Here is a 16,680-nt window from a genome sequence, read left to right as displayed (position 1 = left end):
GGGGAGGTGGCTGCCTGGGGGTGAGCTCGTGGGGTGCCCGCTGGGCACGGGGCCCTAAGGCTTGTTCTCAGCCCAGCTTGGCGAGGACAAGGGGAGCCCCTGTCCCAGAGGGGGGCCTGCCCCATAGGTGGGCTGGCTGGGCAGAACCCCCACCCCACAGCTGCCAGGAAGGCTGGGCCGGCGCACCTTGATTGGGCTGTGGGGCTGACGGAACCAACAGGCAATTTCCCCGACGGGCAGAGCGGGGACAAGCAGGCACGTGGGCGGTGAGCACCCCAATGCGCAGACCCCCTTCCCAGGTGCGGAGCTGCTCACCATGCGCCCTTCAGGGTCGGAGTCCTCTCCCCCGCCAGCTGGCCGCGCACATGATCCTCGGCCCTCGCTGGGGTGCGCGGCTCTGAGCTCCCGCCAGCGCGGCCGGGCCAATGGGGGCTCCGCGGGAGCAGGCGGACCGGGCTTTTGAAGTTGGCTCCTCAGAGCCAAGCAGGGAGGGGAGGAGGGGGAGGAGAGGAGGAGGGAGGGCCTGGCGACTCCCAGCCCTGCCCCCTCCCTCCCATCCAATCTCGGATTCCGGCAACCTGGCCCCAGGGTGCTGCAGCTGCCCGGAGCCCTCTCTTCCCGCCCCTGGGAACGTGGGTCTTGGACTAAGTGGTAGGCACCAGGGGGACCCTGCTCTGTCACAGTGGCCCAGGGGGTGTGGCAGCACACGGCCTCAGCGGGGGGAGGGACCCAACTGGCAACCCCAGTCCCGTCGCCCTGCCCTGGCCCCAGCAGCTCCAGGGTGGGTGGGCATGGGCCTTCCCGAGGGTATGTACCCAGTGCACCCCCACCTGCCCCTTCTGTCTCCCCAGGGAGGAAGAGAGCAAGACAGAAAGGGCCCCACGACCTCAGGCTGGGTCTCCAGCCTGGCAATGCCGGCCTGCACACCCCTTTGCAGAGAACTGGCCGGCTGACGGCCCAAAACACAGATCCAAGGCCCGAGGAGGGGGTCTCGAGGAAGGCCAGCCCCTGCACGGGCTTTTCCCAGAGGAGCCAGTGACCAAGGACCCCCACCCCCCCACCCTACCCTCCCCAAATCCCCATGCCACTCGCCCCTGCTTCCCTGGGCGGGGACAGCTGCCTGCGGAGGCTCTTCCCACTAACAAAGTGCCTAACCCAGCACCCCGTGGTACCTCCCCACATGTACTGCACCTCCTACAACCCCACATGGCAGGGGATTCTCCAGCAAACAGGGTGGCAAAAGCACACACGGAAAGGACAATCCAAGGAAAAGAGCAGGTTACCAGCCCGACACACTCAATTAAAAACGTTTAATTGAAAAGCAGGCAGATGTGCTGGAGGCCCTGCCGCCCCCTCCGCCCCCGAGAGCAACTGGGCGCCCACTGGGCAGGAGCACCTGGACCCCGCGCAGGGCCGCAAGCTAGAAGGTGTTCCTGATCCCGGCGGCCACCAGCACGAGGACCTCCCCGATCTTCCTCTGCCAGTTGGCAATGTCCTTGGATACGGCACACCACAGCTCCCCATGCCGCGGCTCTGCGTTCTCACAGCGTCTCCGCACCTCCTCCTGCAGCTCCTGGGGGACGAGGTGGGGCACCACGGGTGTCTGAGCCAGGCCTGTGACCGGGGCCTCCTGCAGAGCCTGCCTCCCCTAAGCGCATGCCCTGCTGGGTGGGGGGGGACAGGCACCATCTAGGTGCTGCCGGGGACAGGGGAGGTGGCTGGAGGGGCAGCCCTGACTCTTGCACCTTGTCTGTCAGCACCTGGGGGGCTGCACGCCCCACGAGGTACGACTGCCCCATTCCCGGAGCCCCCACCCGTGCCCCAGTGAGGATTTCAGAGGTGCTTCTGAGGGCAGAGGAGTTTACGATGGGTCCACTGGTGAGTCACGGTGTGGCCTCAGCACACTTGGCTCCGGTAAGGGCCCCCAAAAGCCATGCCCAAGTCAGGCTTAAGAGGAAAGCAGACAAGACCCAAGGCACCCAACTCCATCGTTTCTTCCACGAATCCACAGCCCCAATCCACAGACAACCTGCTCAGATACGTGAGCAACTGTTTTAACATGGCACGGTCCAACTTTCAGGAGGTCAGGCCTTCCCGCGGAGCAGCGCACAAGGCTCCTTGTGGTGCTCACGTCTGCCTTCACGGTCGTCCCCGCCCAAGTCCCTGCACCACGGGAGAGGAGGATGGCCACTGCCCCAGGGGCTGGTGGGAAAGGGAGCAGAGGCCCCTGAAGGCCAGCCCAGCCAGGCCGACAGCTCACCTCTGTGCCGTGCTGCAGCTCAAACTTGTAGAAGAAGGCCCAGGCGTCCCCCAGGTCCGAGTCGATCCTCACGGTCCGGTGGAACCACTCCCTGGCCTTGGTGATCTTCCGCTCACTCCAGAAGAGCCTGTTCCAGGAGTGGGGGCAGGAGCTCAGTGTGGCCCCAGGGGAGCGCCCAGGCCTCATGCAGGTGGGGGTGGCGTGACTGGGTGTCCCCTCACTCAGGCCCGGCTCCCTCCTCTACAGGGCTCAGCCACAGTTTTTTACACCCAGCCCCTTGCCAGCCTTTGGGCCCAAAGAGAACGTGTCTGCGCAGAGGCACAGGACCTGGTTGCTCTGATGACCCCACACCACCCAAACCAGGGCTCCAAGGCCCCACCAAGATGCTGCTTAAAACAAAGCACTACAAAACCCCACACTCAGGAGCAGTGTCTCCCAACTCCTCTACGCTGCCTGCCACGTGCCTCTTAGCCAAACACAAGGAGACAAAGCAAACCCGACAAATCCAGGCTCTGATCAGCAGGTTACGCGACATGTTAGGCCTGCTCCTTAAGATACTTTCTGGAACATTCTACTCCTCCAGCACCCAGCAGGAACCCAGGCACACACGGAGAGGACCTGGCCTCTTGTCAGCATGGGGGCTGCAGAGCTTAGTCTGGGCAGGGGCCTTGTTGGCAGGTGGATGGACCGCAGTGCCTGCCAGACAGGCAGACAGGGACACCTGACAGCCAATCCTGGGAGCGCCCACTGGCTGAAGGCTACAGGGGCCTGGGCTGGGTTAGAAATGAAACTCAGGGTCTCCAAGGAGAGCCCCTCCTCTGCCACGGAGAACGGGCAGCACAGAAGGCAGTGTGTGGGCAGTGCCGGGGGCGGCGTGGCACGTGCCCTGACCGGTGGTGACCTGTGGGATAACAGTCACTCCCACTCTCCACCCCACAGGCCCTACAGGCGGTTGTGGGGCGCAGCAACCGACCCACTCAGGGTTGACCTCCGTTCCTAAACCGGGTAACTTCGTGCTCTGATAGCCTGATTGTTTTTTAAGCCCTGTGGTGTCTTTAATTGCTGGATGTTAGATAAACTGTGATTTCAGGAGCACCAGCTTGGGAACAGCAGGGAGGGACTTGTTTACCTGAGCTAAGCCTTTTACGAGCTTTTATGGCCATCCTATCAGAGGGCGTAGGGCAGGATGGAAGGCACCCTGCAAGCACAGGCCAGGCCCCAGGAGCCTCTGGGAGCCTCTTGGCAAGGGTCCCCACCACGGCCCCGCTGGGGCTCGACCCACGGCCTAGAGCTCCGAACCAGCCAGAGGCGGCACCGAGCAGGACCCGAAAGCACCCAGCCCAAAGTGGCATCACCACCCCAACACCAAGCACCGCTGCCAGACAAGAGCCTGGTGGGAGAAGGGACAAGTGGGTACCAGAACAGGCACAAAGGGAGCTGGCCGCCTTCCACACCACCACAGGGCATGAGACGGGGGCCTGGGCCAGACCCCCACCGTCCCCTACCATCCCCCCAGGGAAGCTTCTGTCCTGAGCCACAGCCCCAGGAGCCAGAGCTAGGAGCCTGAGCTCTCCCTGAAAGCCACTTGCCGGTCACCCCCATCCTCTCCGTGGTACACTTCTGACCCCTGCCTGGCCCCGTGTGCAGGCCCAGCTCCACACACTGGTCCCCGCATCACAGGCCCCTGTGCCCGGGCACACAGCCTCTACCACACTGCCTGCTGCTGTGGCACAGCACCTTCTGCGGCCTGGCAAGTGCTGCTTGCCCTTTGAGATCTTGTTCCAGAATCGCCACCTCAGAGAACCTCCGGCCCAGCCCCCAGGGCAGCTCGCATGGCACACTGGCCACATGGCGTGAGGGTCACTTGTGGGCCTCTCCCTGCCCTATAGACCACACGCTCCCAGCTGACGGCCTCTAGCATGCCTACTTTTGCCCAAACAACCTGCTGGGCCACAGGCTGCTCCTCAGGGTCACAAAGGTGAAAGCAGGTGGGCTCCTGCCCCCACGCGATTGAAGGGCATTTCCTGGGAAAGCCCTGGGGCCATGGGAGTGCTGCTGTTAAACTGTGGCTGAACCAACATCACAGAGCTTTTCTCCCTCTAGTAACCTGAGCCATGTAGGAGTGAAGTAAAAGACAGCAAAGGTGAGGAGAGCTGCCCAGCAGAAGTAGCCCCTGGATGGAGGGGGCCCAGACACCTTGCCCCAAGGAAACGGTGCCGCCCCCATTGGGCTGCAGCCCTGGAGCCACTGACTCGGACGGCCCAGAGCATAAGCAGCTTGTTGCAGAGCTGCAGCCACTGGCCGGGACAGACGGCCATTCCGCCCCCAGGGACCGCTTCGGCAAGACTGCCAACTCCACAGAACCCACTCACTTGGCCACAGCCAGGAGCACGTGGGGGTCGTGCTCGCACTTCTTCAAGGCATCCACACTCTTGGTCTTCCTCTGGGGCCTTGCCTCAAGGAAGATTGCTTCAGCCCACAAGATGCCTGGCGTCAAAAAACGGGACCAGTTACCTGAGGGCTCTTCCAGGAGGGCCTTGTGGGGGCTGACACCCATGGGGGGTGATGGCTGACCCCGTGAGGGCTGGAAGACTGACCCCAGGACTTCCTTGGAACCTGCCTGCAGCTCCCGCCTGTGCGGCCCCCCAGGACTTGCTGGGGGCAGGTCACAGAAGCCCCATGTCCTGCCCGCCCCGTGTGGCCACCGGGAATCTGTCATGATGGGGACGGGCTGATAACGTTTCCCGAGGCCACATGGCTGCAACGATCAAAAATCTCCAAGATTTTGTTCCCACTGACTCAGAATTTCATGTCCAAGTTTTTACCCTAAGAAAATAATCAGAAATGTTACTGAAGATTTATGTGGAAAAATGCCAGTCTTGAAGTAATACCACATCAAAAAATTTAGAGACATACTAAGTGGCCAGAAATGGGTGAGTGGTATGTTTTTGGTATCTCCACACAAGAAAATTCTAAAAAGCCATTAAAAAATTACATTTGTTGAAGATTTAATGATAACAGAAAATTTCCACAAAATTTTCAATTCAGAAAAGAAAATGAAATACACACTATGGCTTCAATTTTTTGCAACACGAGTAGGAGTGGTGTATTCTGAGTAGCGAGGTTAGGAGTGCTTTCTATTTCCTTTTTTGCTCCTCTGCATTTGTTTTACTGCATAGGCACTTTTACAGGCTTAGAATAAAGTAATGAAAGTTAACTTTCAAAAGAAAAGCAAACAGTAGCATTTCAGAATATGAAATCAACCTCTCCCTCCTTGAGACTCAGAACTCAGTTCCAACGGTTAATGACCAAGTGCAGCAGACTTCTCACAGGAACAAGTCATCGAGCCCACCTGCTGCCCCCGCCAGGCCCCTCACCTGAGCTGGGGCACTCCTGCAACGCCTTGGCCATGAGCGTGCTGGCGATGTTCTTCAGTCCTGCCCGGTACTCCAGCCGCACAGACTCCAGCCTGCAGAGAAGAGGCCGAAAGGTGAGTCAGGTGCCCGCCGGGCCCAGCTCCCTCCGTGCCCAGCTGTGCTCTGGGAGCTTCTGGAGGGCCTTGTTGGGGCGTGACAGCTGGGCTGCCATGCCCTGAGCTCCGGCCTTCAAAACAACCAGGCGCCCCGGACCACGGCCACCAAGGCTGAGACCCAGCATCCTGGCGTCACTCAAACAATAGCAAGGATGCACAACCACGCAGGCTGCACATTGGTCACACCAGGAGAAACCCTCACCACAACGCAGGCGATAGCGGCTTCCTAGTGCCTCCTCTGGCTTCTTCCCCGTGCCCTCCAGCCTGTCACTCGAGCCACACACTGTCTCTGCACATGCTGTTTCCTACTACAGATTGCCGTCTTCACCTGGCAAACTCCTATTCACCTCTCAAGGCCTTTCCCAGATGTTACCTCTCCTGTGGAGTCGGAGCTCATGGCTTCATCCACCTTCCATCCCAGTTATCATTAACTCCTCACTCCCCTGTGCCCTCCAATGGAGCATGAAGAAAACTGCATCAAAACCAATTTCCAGGCCCCTTGGCAGGGACTGTGCCTCTCCTGGCCAGCCCTGCCCACCCTCCCCTTAACTGGAGCAGGAAGTCAGGGAGTAGCTGGGTCAGTGAGGAGGGCTCACCAGCTCCTTCCCACCCAGGACTCACCACAGGCCAGGGTTCTTGGGGTTCTTCAGCCGAGACTTCTCCAGGATGGCCCGTGCTCTGGTCAGCTGTCCAACCTTCTCCTCCAGCCGGGACAGCAAAAGCCACAGTGGTGTGGAGTGTGGACATTTCTTCAACTGCAGCCAAAAAATAAAAGTAAAAGACGGTTTGGGGCAGGAAGGGGGGTGGAACAGAAACCACCCCCCCCAATGCCATCGAGCCTCAGAGCGGCACAGTCAGAGCCGCCTCTGCCAGGACGCTCTCCCTGCCCACTGGAACCACCGCCCGGCCAAGAGGCCAAGCAGCAAGGAGTCCTCTCCTGGAAGCCCAGGCAGAAAGCCACAGCTGCTCCCCCTGCCCTGGCCTCTGGGGCCAGGGGGCATTCAGCAGTGGAGATGGAGTCCATGTGTCCTTCCGGCATCTGAGTCAGCTCTGCTGCCCATCTGCCCTGATGGCCGCACACGCGCCCTGGTGACAGCTGCCGATGACAAGGTCCCAGGGCCTGGCCCTCAGAGGAGGCGAGGAGGACGTGGTGCCTTGGAAGGGACTCTGAGCTCAGAGGTGGCCCCTGGTCCCCGACACCTCCCTGGAGCCAGTGTACCACTCAAGGGCGTTCATCTTTTACACACCAGCAATTGTCGCAGCCTGTGAGTCGTTTTTAGGTGGTTATTTCTCCTGACGAGGCTTGCAGCTGAAGAGCTCAGGACTAAAGCTCTTGGCATGGACAGTTTACGTCCCCCCATCAGAGGTGCATGTCACCCCAGGGGAGAAGGACAGGGCGGCCTGGGCTGACGTGATGCGCCCTTCACGCTATGAGGTGTGGCTTCTGTGTGTTTGGTGTACACACGTGTATACTGTGTGTGTACAGATCCGCCTTTGTCTCATGTGCACTGGGGCCTACACACCCCCGGAGTGCAGTGAGGGCAGCGAGCTCTGCAGAAGGAAGAGCAGAGGATTCGGAGGAAGGGGACCTCAGTTCCAGTCCTAAGCTGAGGCTTTGCAAGCCGGGGCCTTGCTGAGTCCCTGACCACCAGCCCCCGTCCCCAGCAGGGTGGGGCAGTGAGGCCAGAGGGTGCCCAGGACCCAGGACAGGCCACCCTGAGGGCAGGGGCTGGGAGGCTCACCCCCTGGTTGTAGGCTTCCCGCGCCTTCTCCATCAGCCCCTCCTGCTCCTCGACCTGCCCCTTCATCATCCACAGCTTGGGGAAGTCCTCATAGGGCCTCAGGGCCTCCTCGCACAGTGCCTGGGCAGCAGCGGTGCTCCCCAGCACCCACTCCAGCTTCACAGACTTCATGAACACCTGTGGGGCAGACACCGGCACCGTCACCATGGCCCCCACACTGCCGGGTGCTGAGGCTGCCCCAAGAAGGAGCCTTCCTAAGAGCTTGAAGAATCCACACCTTGTGTGACTGACTTGCTTTACAAGTCATTTTGCCTGTTATATTTTACGTGTTTCTGTAAGCCATCTCCTCTCTCTTTTGGAATAATGTGTAGTATAAATAAACGAACACATTTTAAAGCCAAGTATCAAAACGAGGCTGTAGAGCATTGCAGCCTTAGTGCTGCCAACACAGACTCACCTTCCCAAGGCCACAAGACCAAGAGGTCGAAGCCACTCCAGACCCCAATGGAGCATGCCCACACCCGGGCACATAGGTCTCTGTGAGATCGGCCACCCCCAGGGTGGCCCACGCTCGCTGGTACCCAGCCCCCTGCAGCTCACCCGGGCGGTGGGCGCGCTGCTCCGCGCCTTGGCCAGCAGCCTGCGAGCTCGCTCGTACTCGTTGTTCTCTGACTCCAGCTTCACGGCCGCCAGCCAGATCTCCTCACTGTTGGGGTTGGCCTGCGAGAACACAGCAACCCCAGGGCTGGCTCAGGACACACTGGCCAGGGCCGGACCCCACTCCATCAGAAGCAGCTGCCCGGCAGCCAGCCAGCCTCGCCTCCGCCCAGGACTGCTGTGGTCCAGGCACTTCCCAGGCTAACAGAGGAGAAAGCAGCTCTGAACCCAGACTCCCCTGCAGGAGGAACAGCTCTGCTCCACCCTGGTCCAGGCACAGGGCCTCCGTCCCTAGGGCCTCTCTCAGTGCCCCAAGGCCAGCCTTCTTCCCCAAGAACTACCTGCCTCCATGTGTAAGCCTCGCAGGAAAACCCTACTTCTGCACTTGGGGCTGCGCGGCTGCCATCCTCCCTGGGAAAGTCACTGCTCGTTCCTGTGGTCACACTGAGTGGCGAATGCCTACCAGCTGTGGCTACTCTTGGAACCCAACGAAGAATGCGGAAGAGGGGGTGGATGGGTCAGGCCCCTGCTGCGGCCCTGGCTGCCTGCAGACCAGGCTCTAGGGCCCAAAAGCTCCTGACCAAGGCGCAGCCTGGCCCCCGCTGCTCACCTCCCATCCGACCAGGAACCCCAGGGAGGGCTCAAGGGGCGCAGGCGCGGAGGCCACCTCACCCACCTGGAAGGCCAGGGCGAGGATGCTCCGGGCCGCTGGCACGTCACCCGCCAGCCACTTGGACTTGGCTCCCATGAGCCACAGCACCTCCGCCTTGGGGCAGTGGGCCACGGCCCTCTGCAGCAGCGCCTCCAGTGACTCCCTGTGAGAGAGGTGCGGTCAGAGCCGGGCCGCAGTCCGGGCCCACGGGCACGCTCGGCATCCCGCTGCACTCCAAGCACAGCTGCTGCTCCAAAGTTCGTTCCCATAAATGATTCATCAGGCTTTACGATGGGGAGAGTGCGGGGAAATCTTTTTTCTCCATAAAGGTCCTGAAATCAACCACTGAACAGGGCTCTACAAAGCAACTCATTGTTTAATTGCTGCAGCCTGATAAAGGGACCTCATAAGAGGCCTTTTCATAGCTGCCAGCTCTGGAAAGGAGACACTTCTTCATCCTTAACTGCAGTGCACACCCTGGGTCCCAGTGATAAGATGAGGACCCTGAGTCCATTCTTCTGGCATCCAAAAAATATTGTCATGTTGGGAAAAAAGCTGTTTTAGGTCACTGTTGAGCAGGCTACATGTGCCCTGGGCATCGGGCCGGGCCCTGGCCCTGCAGGCCTCTCCTCTCACTGTGGGCAGGGGCCGCAGCCTCCGTGGCACTGCGCGCGTCTGGAAATCGCATGGAGGCCACCAGGAGCCTGAGGAAGGCTCTGCACCGAGCCAGGCTGTCCACCCGGGGAGGCCCGCGCACACCCCGATGGAGAGCCCTTCCCCCGGCTTTGTTTGTGAACCTGCACATCACAAACAGTCAGGTTAGGAAGGGGCAGCCGTCCCAAGCGTCCCCTCCCCAAATGTGCAAATGCTGAAAACACCAAACCACCGGCCGGGGGGTGTGAGGCTGCAGGAACATGTTTGGAAAGACTCCCGAGAAGACTAAGATGAGACAAGCTCACCACAGAAAAGCTGCAGCCCTGAGAAACAAGCCTGGCTTGCCCCTCCCAGCCCGAGGACCTGCACAGGAGGCCGGGGGAGGGGGTCACGTGAGGGCATGGGGATGCGTAGAGCATGTCCTGGAGAGTTACCCCTTTAAAATAAGAAATTGCAACACCTAATTTAATCAGCATTGACATCCAGTAAGGCAGACCCTAAAGGTTTTTTCAATTAGAGAGTACAATTAGAGAAAATTGTTGAGGACCTCCTCAAAGCACAAAGCCTAGCCAAAACCCAACGCCCGCACGGCTTAAATGAGAACCATGCCTGCCTCCCTAACCCCAGGGCCACCCCTGCCTGCGCTGGGAGAAGCCGGTGCTCGGGTGCTGCCTCCGGGCCCCAGCCCATGCCCCTCGGGCCACCTGGGTGGTCAGACACTCGGCCTTCCAGAGCCCCAGCAGCACTCAGGCCCCCCAGTAACAGCCACAAAGCAGTGATAACCCTATCACAGGAGGAGCTATAAAGATTAACCCAACTGCAAAGTCCCAAGGGCCATAAAACCCTCTGCCCTCACCACGACCCACACCCCCAGCCCGGCCCCCCCCATGGCACATGCAGGTCTGGAGACCGAGATTCCAAGTCAGTGGCTGCTCACAGCACAGCCCGGGCTGATGGCAGCAAAGGCGCCGAGGGCGCCATGGCGTACCTGGTGCCGTGGTTCTTCTCAAAGTACGCTGCTCGTAGCCACACGCTCTTCTTGCTGGGGAACACTTGCAGGGCATAGGCGTAGATGGCTCGGGCGCACTCCAGGGCGCCATGCGCAACACACTAGACCAGACAGGAAAAGTATCAGAGCGGTGGCCTGGAGCAGGCCATGGTGCCGACCCACATCTCCAAGTGCTGACATCTGCTAGAAACCGTCAGGCACTGCTGGATCCTAACTGAAAATGTGGCCCAGGGTGGGGGAACAGAGGGACAGGATCCAGACTCCAGTGCAGCAGTGGCACGTGGGGCCTGTGTAGCCAAGGCGCCCTCCCCAGCCACGGGTGGAAGGCCCATTCACGCAGGGCTGAGCTCTTTCTGTAAGAATTAGCTCTAGTGTATGTTTTCCATACCAAAGTTACACAGACTGAAAAACTGCAAAATACAGGAGAATGAAGAGAAGAGAAAGAAAAACTCCATCCACTAAATAAAAAAAAAAAACTAACATAACATTATTCCAGTTTCTCCAATTTTTTCCTCTACTTGAGTGATTTTCTTCTCTGGTTAGCATCTCACAAAACAAACAGGACTATCAGTCGCTGCTGGCGGTGACCAGGCACGTGGACACTGGCTAATGCTGGGACACAAGGGTCCTCTCAGCACAAGCCCAGACCTCTGCTCTGCCTGAGCCTCTCTAGGACAGGGGCCCCCATGCCAGACACTCAAAACTGCCACCAAGGGAAGCCCCTGCCCTCCCCTGTCTAGAGACACTGAAAATGCTTCCGTTCCAACAAAGGGATGGAAATCTTAAGGTGCATGACAAGCAAAGGTTTGCAGCCATGAATGCCAAGGTCAAGACAGGGTGGAGCACGTGCTGCCTTCTCAGAGAGGGGAGCTGACACCTCCCAGTGCCCACGGCCCACCCAAGCTGGAAACAGGTGTGGAGCAGAACAAAGGAGTGGGTGACCAATACCTCCGTGCAGACCTGTTTCCTCCTGGGTCCTGTGGCCTCACACTGGCTCAAGCAACCCAGGAAGCCACGGGACACTCAGGACAGTGGAGGTGGGACCCCAGCACGTGACTCTGGTCAAGGCTGAGGTGTGCAGAGCTCCAGAGCCTCGCCAGCCCCTCCTGAGGAGGGCACCACACCATGCCCGTCTCAGGGCAGGTGGGCCCAGGCCTGGGATGGGAACCCCAATTTCCCAGACCCCCGTGCCTGCCGTGACTCTGGGTGGGTGGGCCAGGCCAGAGCCCAGGGTGTGTGGGCCCAGAGAGACACTGCACACCAAGACAAGACGGACGTCTGTCCTCACTCCAGCACCTCGCAGGGCCTGAAGAACAGCTGGGCTCCTTCGGTATACGTGAGAGGGACAAGAATAAAGAGAACTGAAACGGCACATGGATACCCGTTCCCACATTCCCCTAACCACAGGAGGATGCCCCTCGCTGAGAGCCTCCGAGGCTGTCAAAAGCAATAAAGAGAAGAAAGGCAAAGAAGTTCAGCTCTGCATTCAGAAGTAAAAAGTGCTCAACGACCAAGTCCAGATTTTTCTGCATATTGAGGAATTTTCTTCCAACACAAAATGTCTGTTAAAGTACTTTTCATACTGTCTTATGCCCTAAAAATAGCATAATGAAAAACTTTTTTTAAGAAAGCGTAACGGCTGGCCTGTGTCTTCACTCACTTATGAACTCAGCGTGTATTTCAGGGCGTGTGGGGCCCCTGAGAGCTGTTCCATGCAGGCCGGGCGGCTGCGGCCGTGCTCCTCACCTGCACCTGCACTTGGGCACACACCCAGCGTGACTTAAAACTTCTTGACAGATCATGGCAGCACTGGGTTAAATCCCGCCAAATAAAACAAGAACCCTCAGTCTATCCTGGTATAAATAAGCGAATATATGCATTAATGAGGGAAAAAGGAAAGCCTTCATTACAGTAGAATTCCAACTGATAAATGTAAGAGAAAGGATATTTAGGAAATTGCCATTTGGCAGACACCACTGCAGTAACGGATTCAGGCAAGGGTCATCATCAGCGAAGCCTAACACTTAGCGGTGGACGCTCGACCAGGAACAGGAGAGTCTCAGGGCTTTGAAGCATCTCCCCATCGACACTTACTAACAAAAAAAGTGACCTTCCCATGAAAAACCTGGCAGGTACCAGGCACCCTCCTGACCCATGTGAACGCCACACCGAGAACGCCACACCACTGCCAAAGGGACACAACCGCAACCTAACAGGAAGACGACGTCAGACAAGCTGACATCAAGGGGCACAGCACGGGCTGCTGGCTGTGCTCCTCAAGAAGCGTCAAAGCCATGAACAAGGGCAGCCAGTGGCATCACCCAGACTGATGGACAGCAGCGAGGCCAGGCAGCATGTAGCCCTGGGCAGCTCCCAAGTCACAGCACAGCCTTCCCTTCTGCTAAGGAGACACTTACCGAGACAACTGGGCAAACTTAAATTACATAATACTAATGTATCAACATGAAGTTCCTGCTTTGGTAACTGGACTGTGGTTGCACAAGAGTGTACTTAAAGAAATACACACTGGCATACTTATAGAGGGAAAGGGGCATCGTGCCTGCAACATTCTCTGCAACATACTCTTGAACAGTTCAGAGACAATACGGCGCATGCAAGTGTGCGCGTGTGTGCGCGTGCGAGCATGTGAAGAGAATGCAAAGCCAATACAGTAAAATGGGTAACTGTGGGAACCTGGGGTGGAGGGCATATGAGAATTCTTTGTACAGTTCTGCAACTTTCTCTAAGTCTGAAATTATTTCAAAATAAAAAGAAAAGAGAGGGCCACATCTGTATCGAATACCTTAAACACCCTCAAACACATCAAACCAACCCTGACCAATAATCTCCTTTCTGGAAACCTTCCGCACACGCGACATCCGTGCAGGGAATGCCAAGATTCCAGGAGTCAGAGCACGGGTGTGTAGGCTCCAGCGCCTGACCCCGTAAGCCCCACAAATGAGCGTGTCACTTAAACTCAGGTTAATAAAAAACTGTGCTCTCCATGATTACAACTACATTTAAAGTAAGTTCAGCAGAGAGATTTTTAAACGTGCAGCCTGTGTCAAGGCCCCGGCCGCTGCCGCGCACGCACGCTGTCAGCGTCTTCCATCCAGGTGTGCTTCCGGTCCTCCTCCTCGATGCCGATGCCGATGACTGCGCGCATGACCGCCTGGCAGGTGGCCACGCTGCCAGCCTTGTCGCACTCCTCGGCGTCCTGCAAGAAGGACGGCACAGGGCTGTGGCTGCCTGCCCAGGGGCGAGCTGCCCCCGGAAGGCCGGAGCACGCGCGCTCTGCCCCCGCCACGCTTGCCAGGGCGCTGAGGACTCAGCCACCGGCTCCGAGCTGCCCGGTCCCAAGGCCGCCCGGCTGCGTCTCTCTCGTCCATAGATTCACCTCCCCTGCCACCCGCCCAGGGACTGGCATACAGGTGATTAAGAAACACGAACTAATTCATCCAACAAACATTAAACAAGATCCTGCTGTGTACAAAGTGCCGTATTAGGCAACTGGGTGGACAAAAGTTCCCTGTGCTAAAACCTCCAAAGTGGGAGTAAAAGACAAGTTCACAAGTATTTGTGTTTTGCTGGACTGGAACTCAAGACTCTCCAGATGAGAGGTGGAGCCACTCTAGCCACAGCAGTGGGGGCTGGGAGGGGGTGGGGGGGCGAGCCGGACACATAAGAAAAGCAAATGTCAGAACACACAGAGAAAAGACGCACATGGCTCTAGGGCAGGAGGCGTGTGTCACTGAAGACTGGAGGAAATATGTCAGTTAGGAAAAGACCAATAACTCAACAGAGAAATGGGCAAAGGACTAAACACACACTTCAGAATTCTTGTTTTTTAATGCTAATTAAAACAACCATAAGCACCATTTCATACATATCAGATGAGCAAAATCAGACAGTGTGCAGGTGTGCAATCTCAGGGAAATGGGGAGCAGGCCCCCTCACTGTGCTGGGGGAGCTCAGATCCTACAGCTCCCATGGAAGGCAATTTCCCATCATCTATCAAAATTAAAAATGCACACATTTTGATCCATCCATTCCAGTTTAAAGGCTTTATTTTCCAAATATGTTCCCATATATGCAAAGCAATGCCGGCCTGGGATACCTTTGCGGCCATGCCTGTGGTGCCCACAACAGCAGACGGGCTGAGAGCCCACGGCCGCCCCACAGACCAAGGCTGCCACGTGTCCCAACCCGGGGGCTTTCCTGGGCAGACTGTGGCAGGCCTCCCGGGGACCCAGAACAGCCCAGGGCAAAGCCCTGCAATGAGGACACGTGTCAGGGCACAACAGGGTGGCCACAGGTGAGCGGGAAAAGTGGCTGCAGACAAGCAGGGCACCAGCCCTGGGTCTGCCCCTGCGGGGCCTTGCAGGCCACATGCAGGCTGAATCTGATTCCACATGGGGCAGGAAGGCACTGGGGATTACAAACCGCAGAGTGAGTCACACAATTGGACTATTTTAAAAAGATCACTGGGAAGCCATGTGGAAAGGCAGCAGGGAAACACAGCAGGAGGCCCTGCGGTGTCCAGGGGAAGTGATGGGGTCTGGTGAAGGATGGCAGCAGCTGGCGTCTGAGAAGCAAGGGGACCCAGGACACATGTGAAGGAGGACCCAGCCCACTCGTGGACGGGGGTCGTGAGAGGAAGAGGGTCCAGGTGATGAGCAACCGGACGAAGGGGCTGCCATTTCCTGAGGTGACAAATGAGAGCTGGGACGGGAAGCGCCGTGACAGGCTGTGGGGAGGTGCAGCACAGGGGTGTAGGGGAGCAGCTGGGGCAAGGGCTACATTCGGGAATTACTGGGGTGAGCACAAACAAGTAAAAAGGGGGCTAAGGACTAAACTGCCAGCACCGAGAAGCTGAGGAGAATCCAGTAAAGGAGACAGGTAGGGAGACCAGCAAAAGGAAAACAAAAAGGTGCGGTATCGTGGCAGGAGTGGAAAAGGGTTTCGGGTGTGTTGCTTACATCAGGTGGTAGCAGAACAGACCCCTGGGCTCAGCAAGGTGGAGGCTGTGAGCGAGGCCTCAGAAGGTGCTCTGGGGAGAGCGGTGGGGCCCAGAGCCGACTGCAGTGAGTTTGAGAAGCTGCGCGGGAGCCAGCATGCGTGGGGCAGGGGTCAGCACACAGAAGCTGCCCAGAAGGCACATAACCCGGGGCGCCATGAAAGACATCAACACCACCTCCAAATGATGAGAATGAGTCTGGGGCACCCTCGGCTCCCTTACATCACAGTGTGGTCAAGCAAGTAGTAGCAGAAAAATTCTGAGGAAAGCTCAAAAGGGACACAAGGCCGTCATGTCTGCACTGGTGCAGATCCCTGGGCCTGGCGTCCACAGCACCTGAGAATCACCAGGGAGATGGAGCATTGGCCATTACCTCTCATAGCTCTTCTTCTGGTCTGGGGGGCTGGCTGGCTGAATAGCACTTGTACCCCAAAAGGGAGCAGATGAGTGGGAAAGAACCTGGAGGGACGTTTCTAGGGGTGTGCTGAGGCCCTTCTGCAGCTCTACTCTGTGTAACCCATCTCACAGGGCTGCTTATGCAGTCTCAGAGCATGCAGGGAGCCCTGTGGAGTGCAGAATCAGCATCCAAAAATCTGTCAGAGGACCAAGGGCAAACACTTCCACTTCCTCCAAGATGGGGTAGCAGGAACCAGATGTACCCTCCCTCCTGAAACAATAAACAATGGGACAAAGAATCTGAAATGATGGTTGTCACAACACTGGACACCTGGTAACAAAGGACAGTGACAACTGAGACACAGGGAACAAATGAGGGGTCCCCACAACTACCCCAGCTCACTGCCTGGAGCATGTCCAGGATGCTGGGCAGGGAGAAGGAACCCAGGCGGGCTGAGTGGACAAGGCAGATCTGGGTGTACTGGAAGACCAAAGGACAAGGCACGCAGGGCCAAGTACAAGAGAGGAAAGCATGACACAGAGAAGCCTGACGTCTGTAGAGGGGCCCGCGGATCCCCAGAAAGAACAATCCAGAAGGATCAGAGGGAACGGTCCTCAGTGCTCACCCAGGACATCAGGCAGAACACACGGAGAGAGCAATCTGCCTCTGCAGGAGGAATCAGCTCAGCCCTGAACCAAACACTGCTCAGATCCCAGCTATCAAATCTTAAAAGCAAGACCTGAAAGGATCAAACTGTTTC

The 16,680-nt window shown here is 57.9% G+C and overlaps 1 protein-coding gene across 1 annotated transcript in view; it reads right to left on the bottom strand.

Annotated features, from left to right (window-relative positions):
• Positions 1-1,291: 1,291 nt before the first annotated feature.
• The window catches only part of PRPF6 (pre-mRNA processing factor 6), a 73,850-nt gene continuing 58,461 nt past the window's right edge, over positions 1,292-16,680 (bottom strand). The window contains 10 exon segments of the mRNA XM_037811058.1: positions 1,292-1,573; positions 2,261-2,387; positions 4,633-4,747; positions 5,638-5,729; positions 6,414-6,547; positions 7,535-7,711; positions 8,135-8,254; positions 8,868-9,006; positions 10,486-10,607; positions 13,601-13,723. Of these exon segments, the coding sequence (XP_037666986.1) occupies positions 1,421-1,573; positions 2,261-2,387; positions 4,633-4,747; positions 5,638-5,729; positions 6,414-6,547; positions 7,535-7,711; positions 8,135-8,254; positions 8,868-9,006; positions 10,486-10,607; positions 13,601-13,723 (1,302 nt within the window). The 3' untranslated portion in view covers positions 1,292-1,420.

This window comes from Choloepus didactylus, chromosome 19 (assembly GCF_015220235.1).
Source record: "Choloepus didactylus isolate mChoDid1 chromosome 19, mChoDid1.pri, whole genome shotgun sequence".
In the NCBI taxonomy this organism is placed as follows: Eukaryota; Metazoa; Chordata; class Mammalia; order Pilosa; family Megalonychidae; genus Choloepus; species Choloepus didactylus.
Note: the sequence above shows the minus strand (reverse complement) of the source record. Positions and strands in the feature narration are given on the sequence as shown.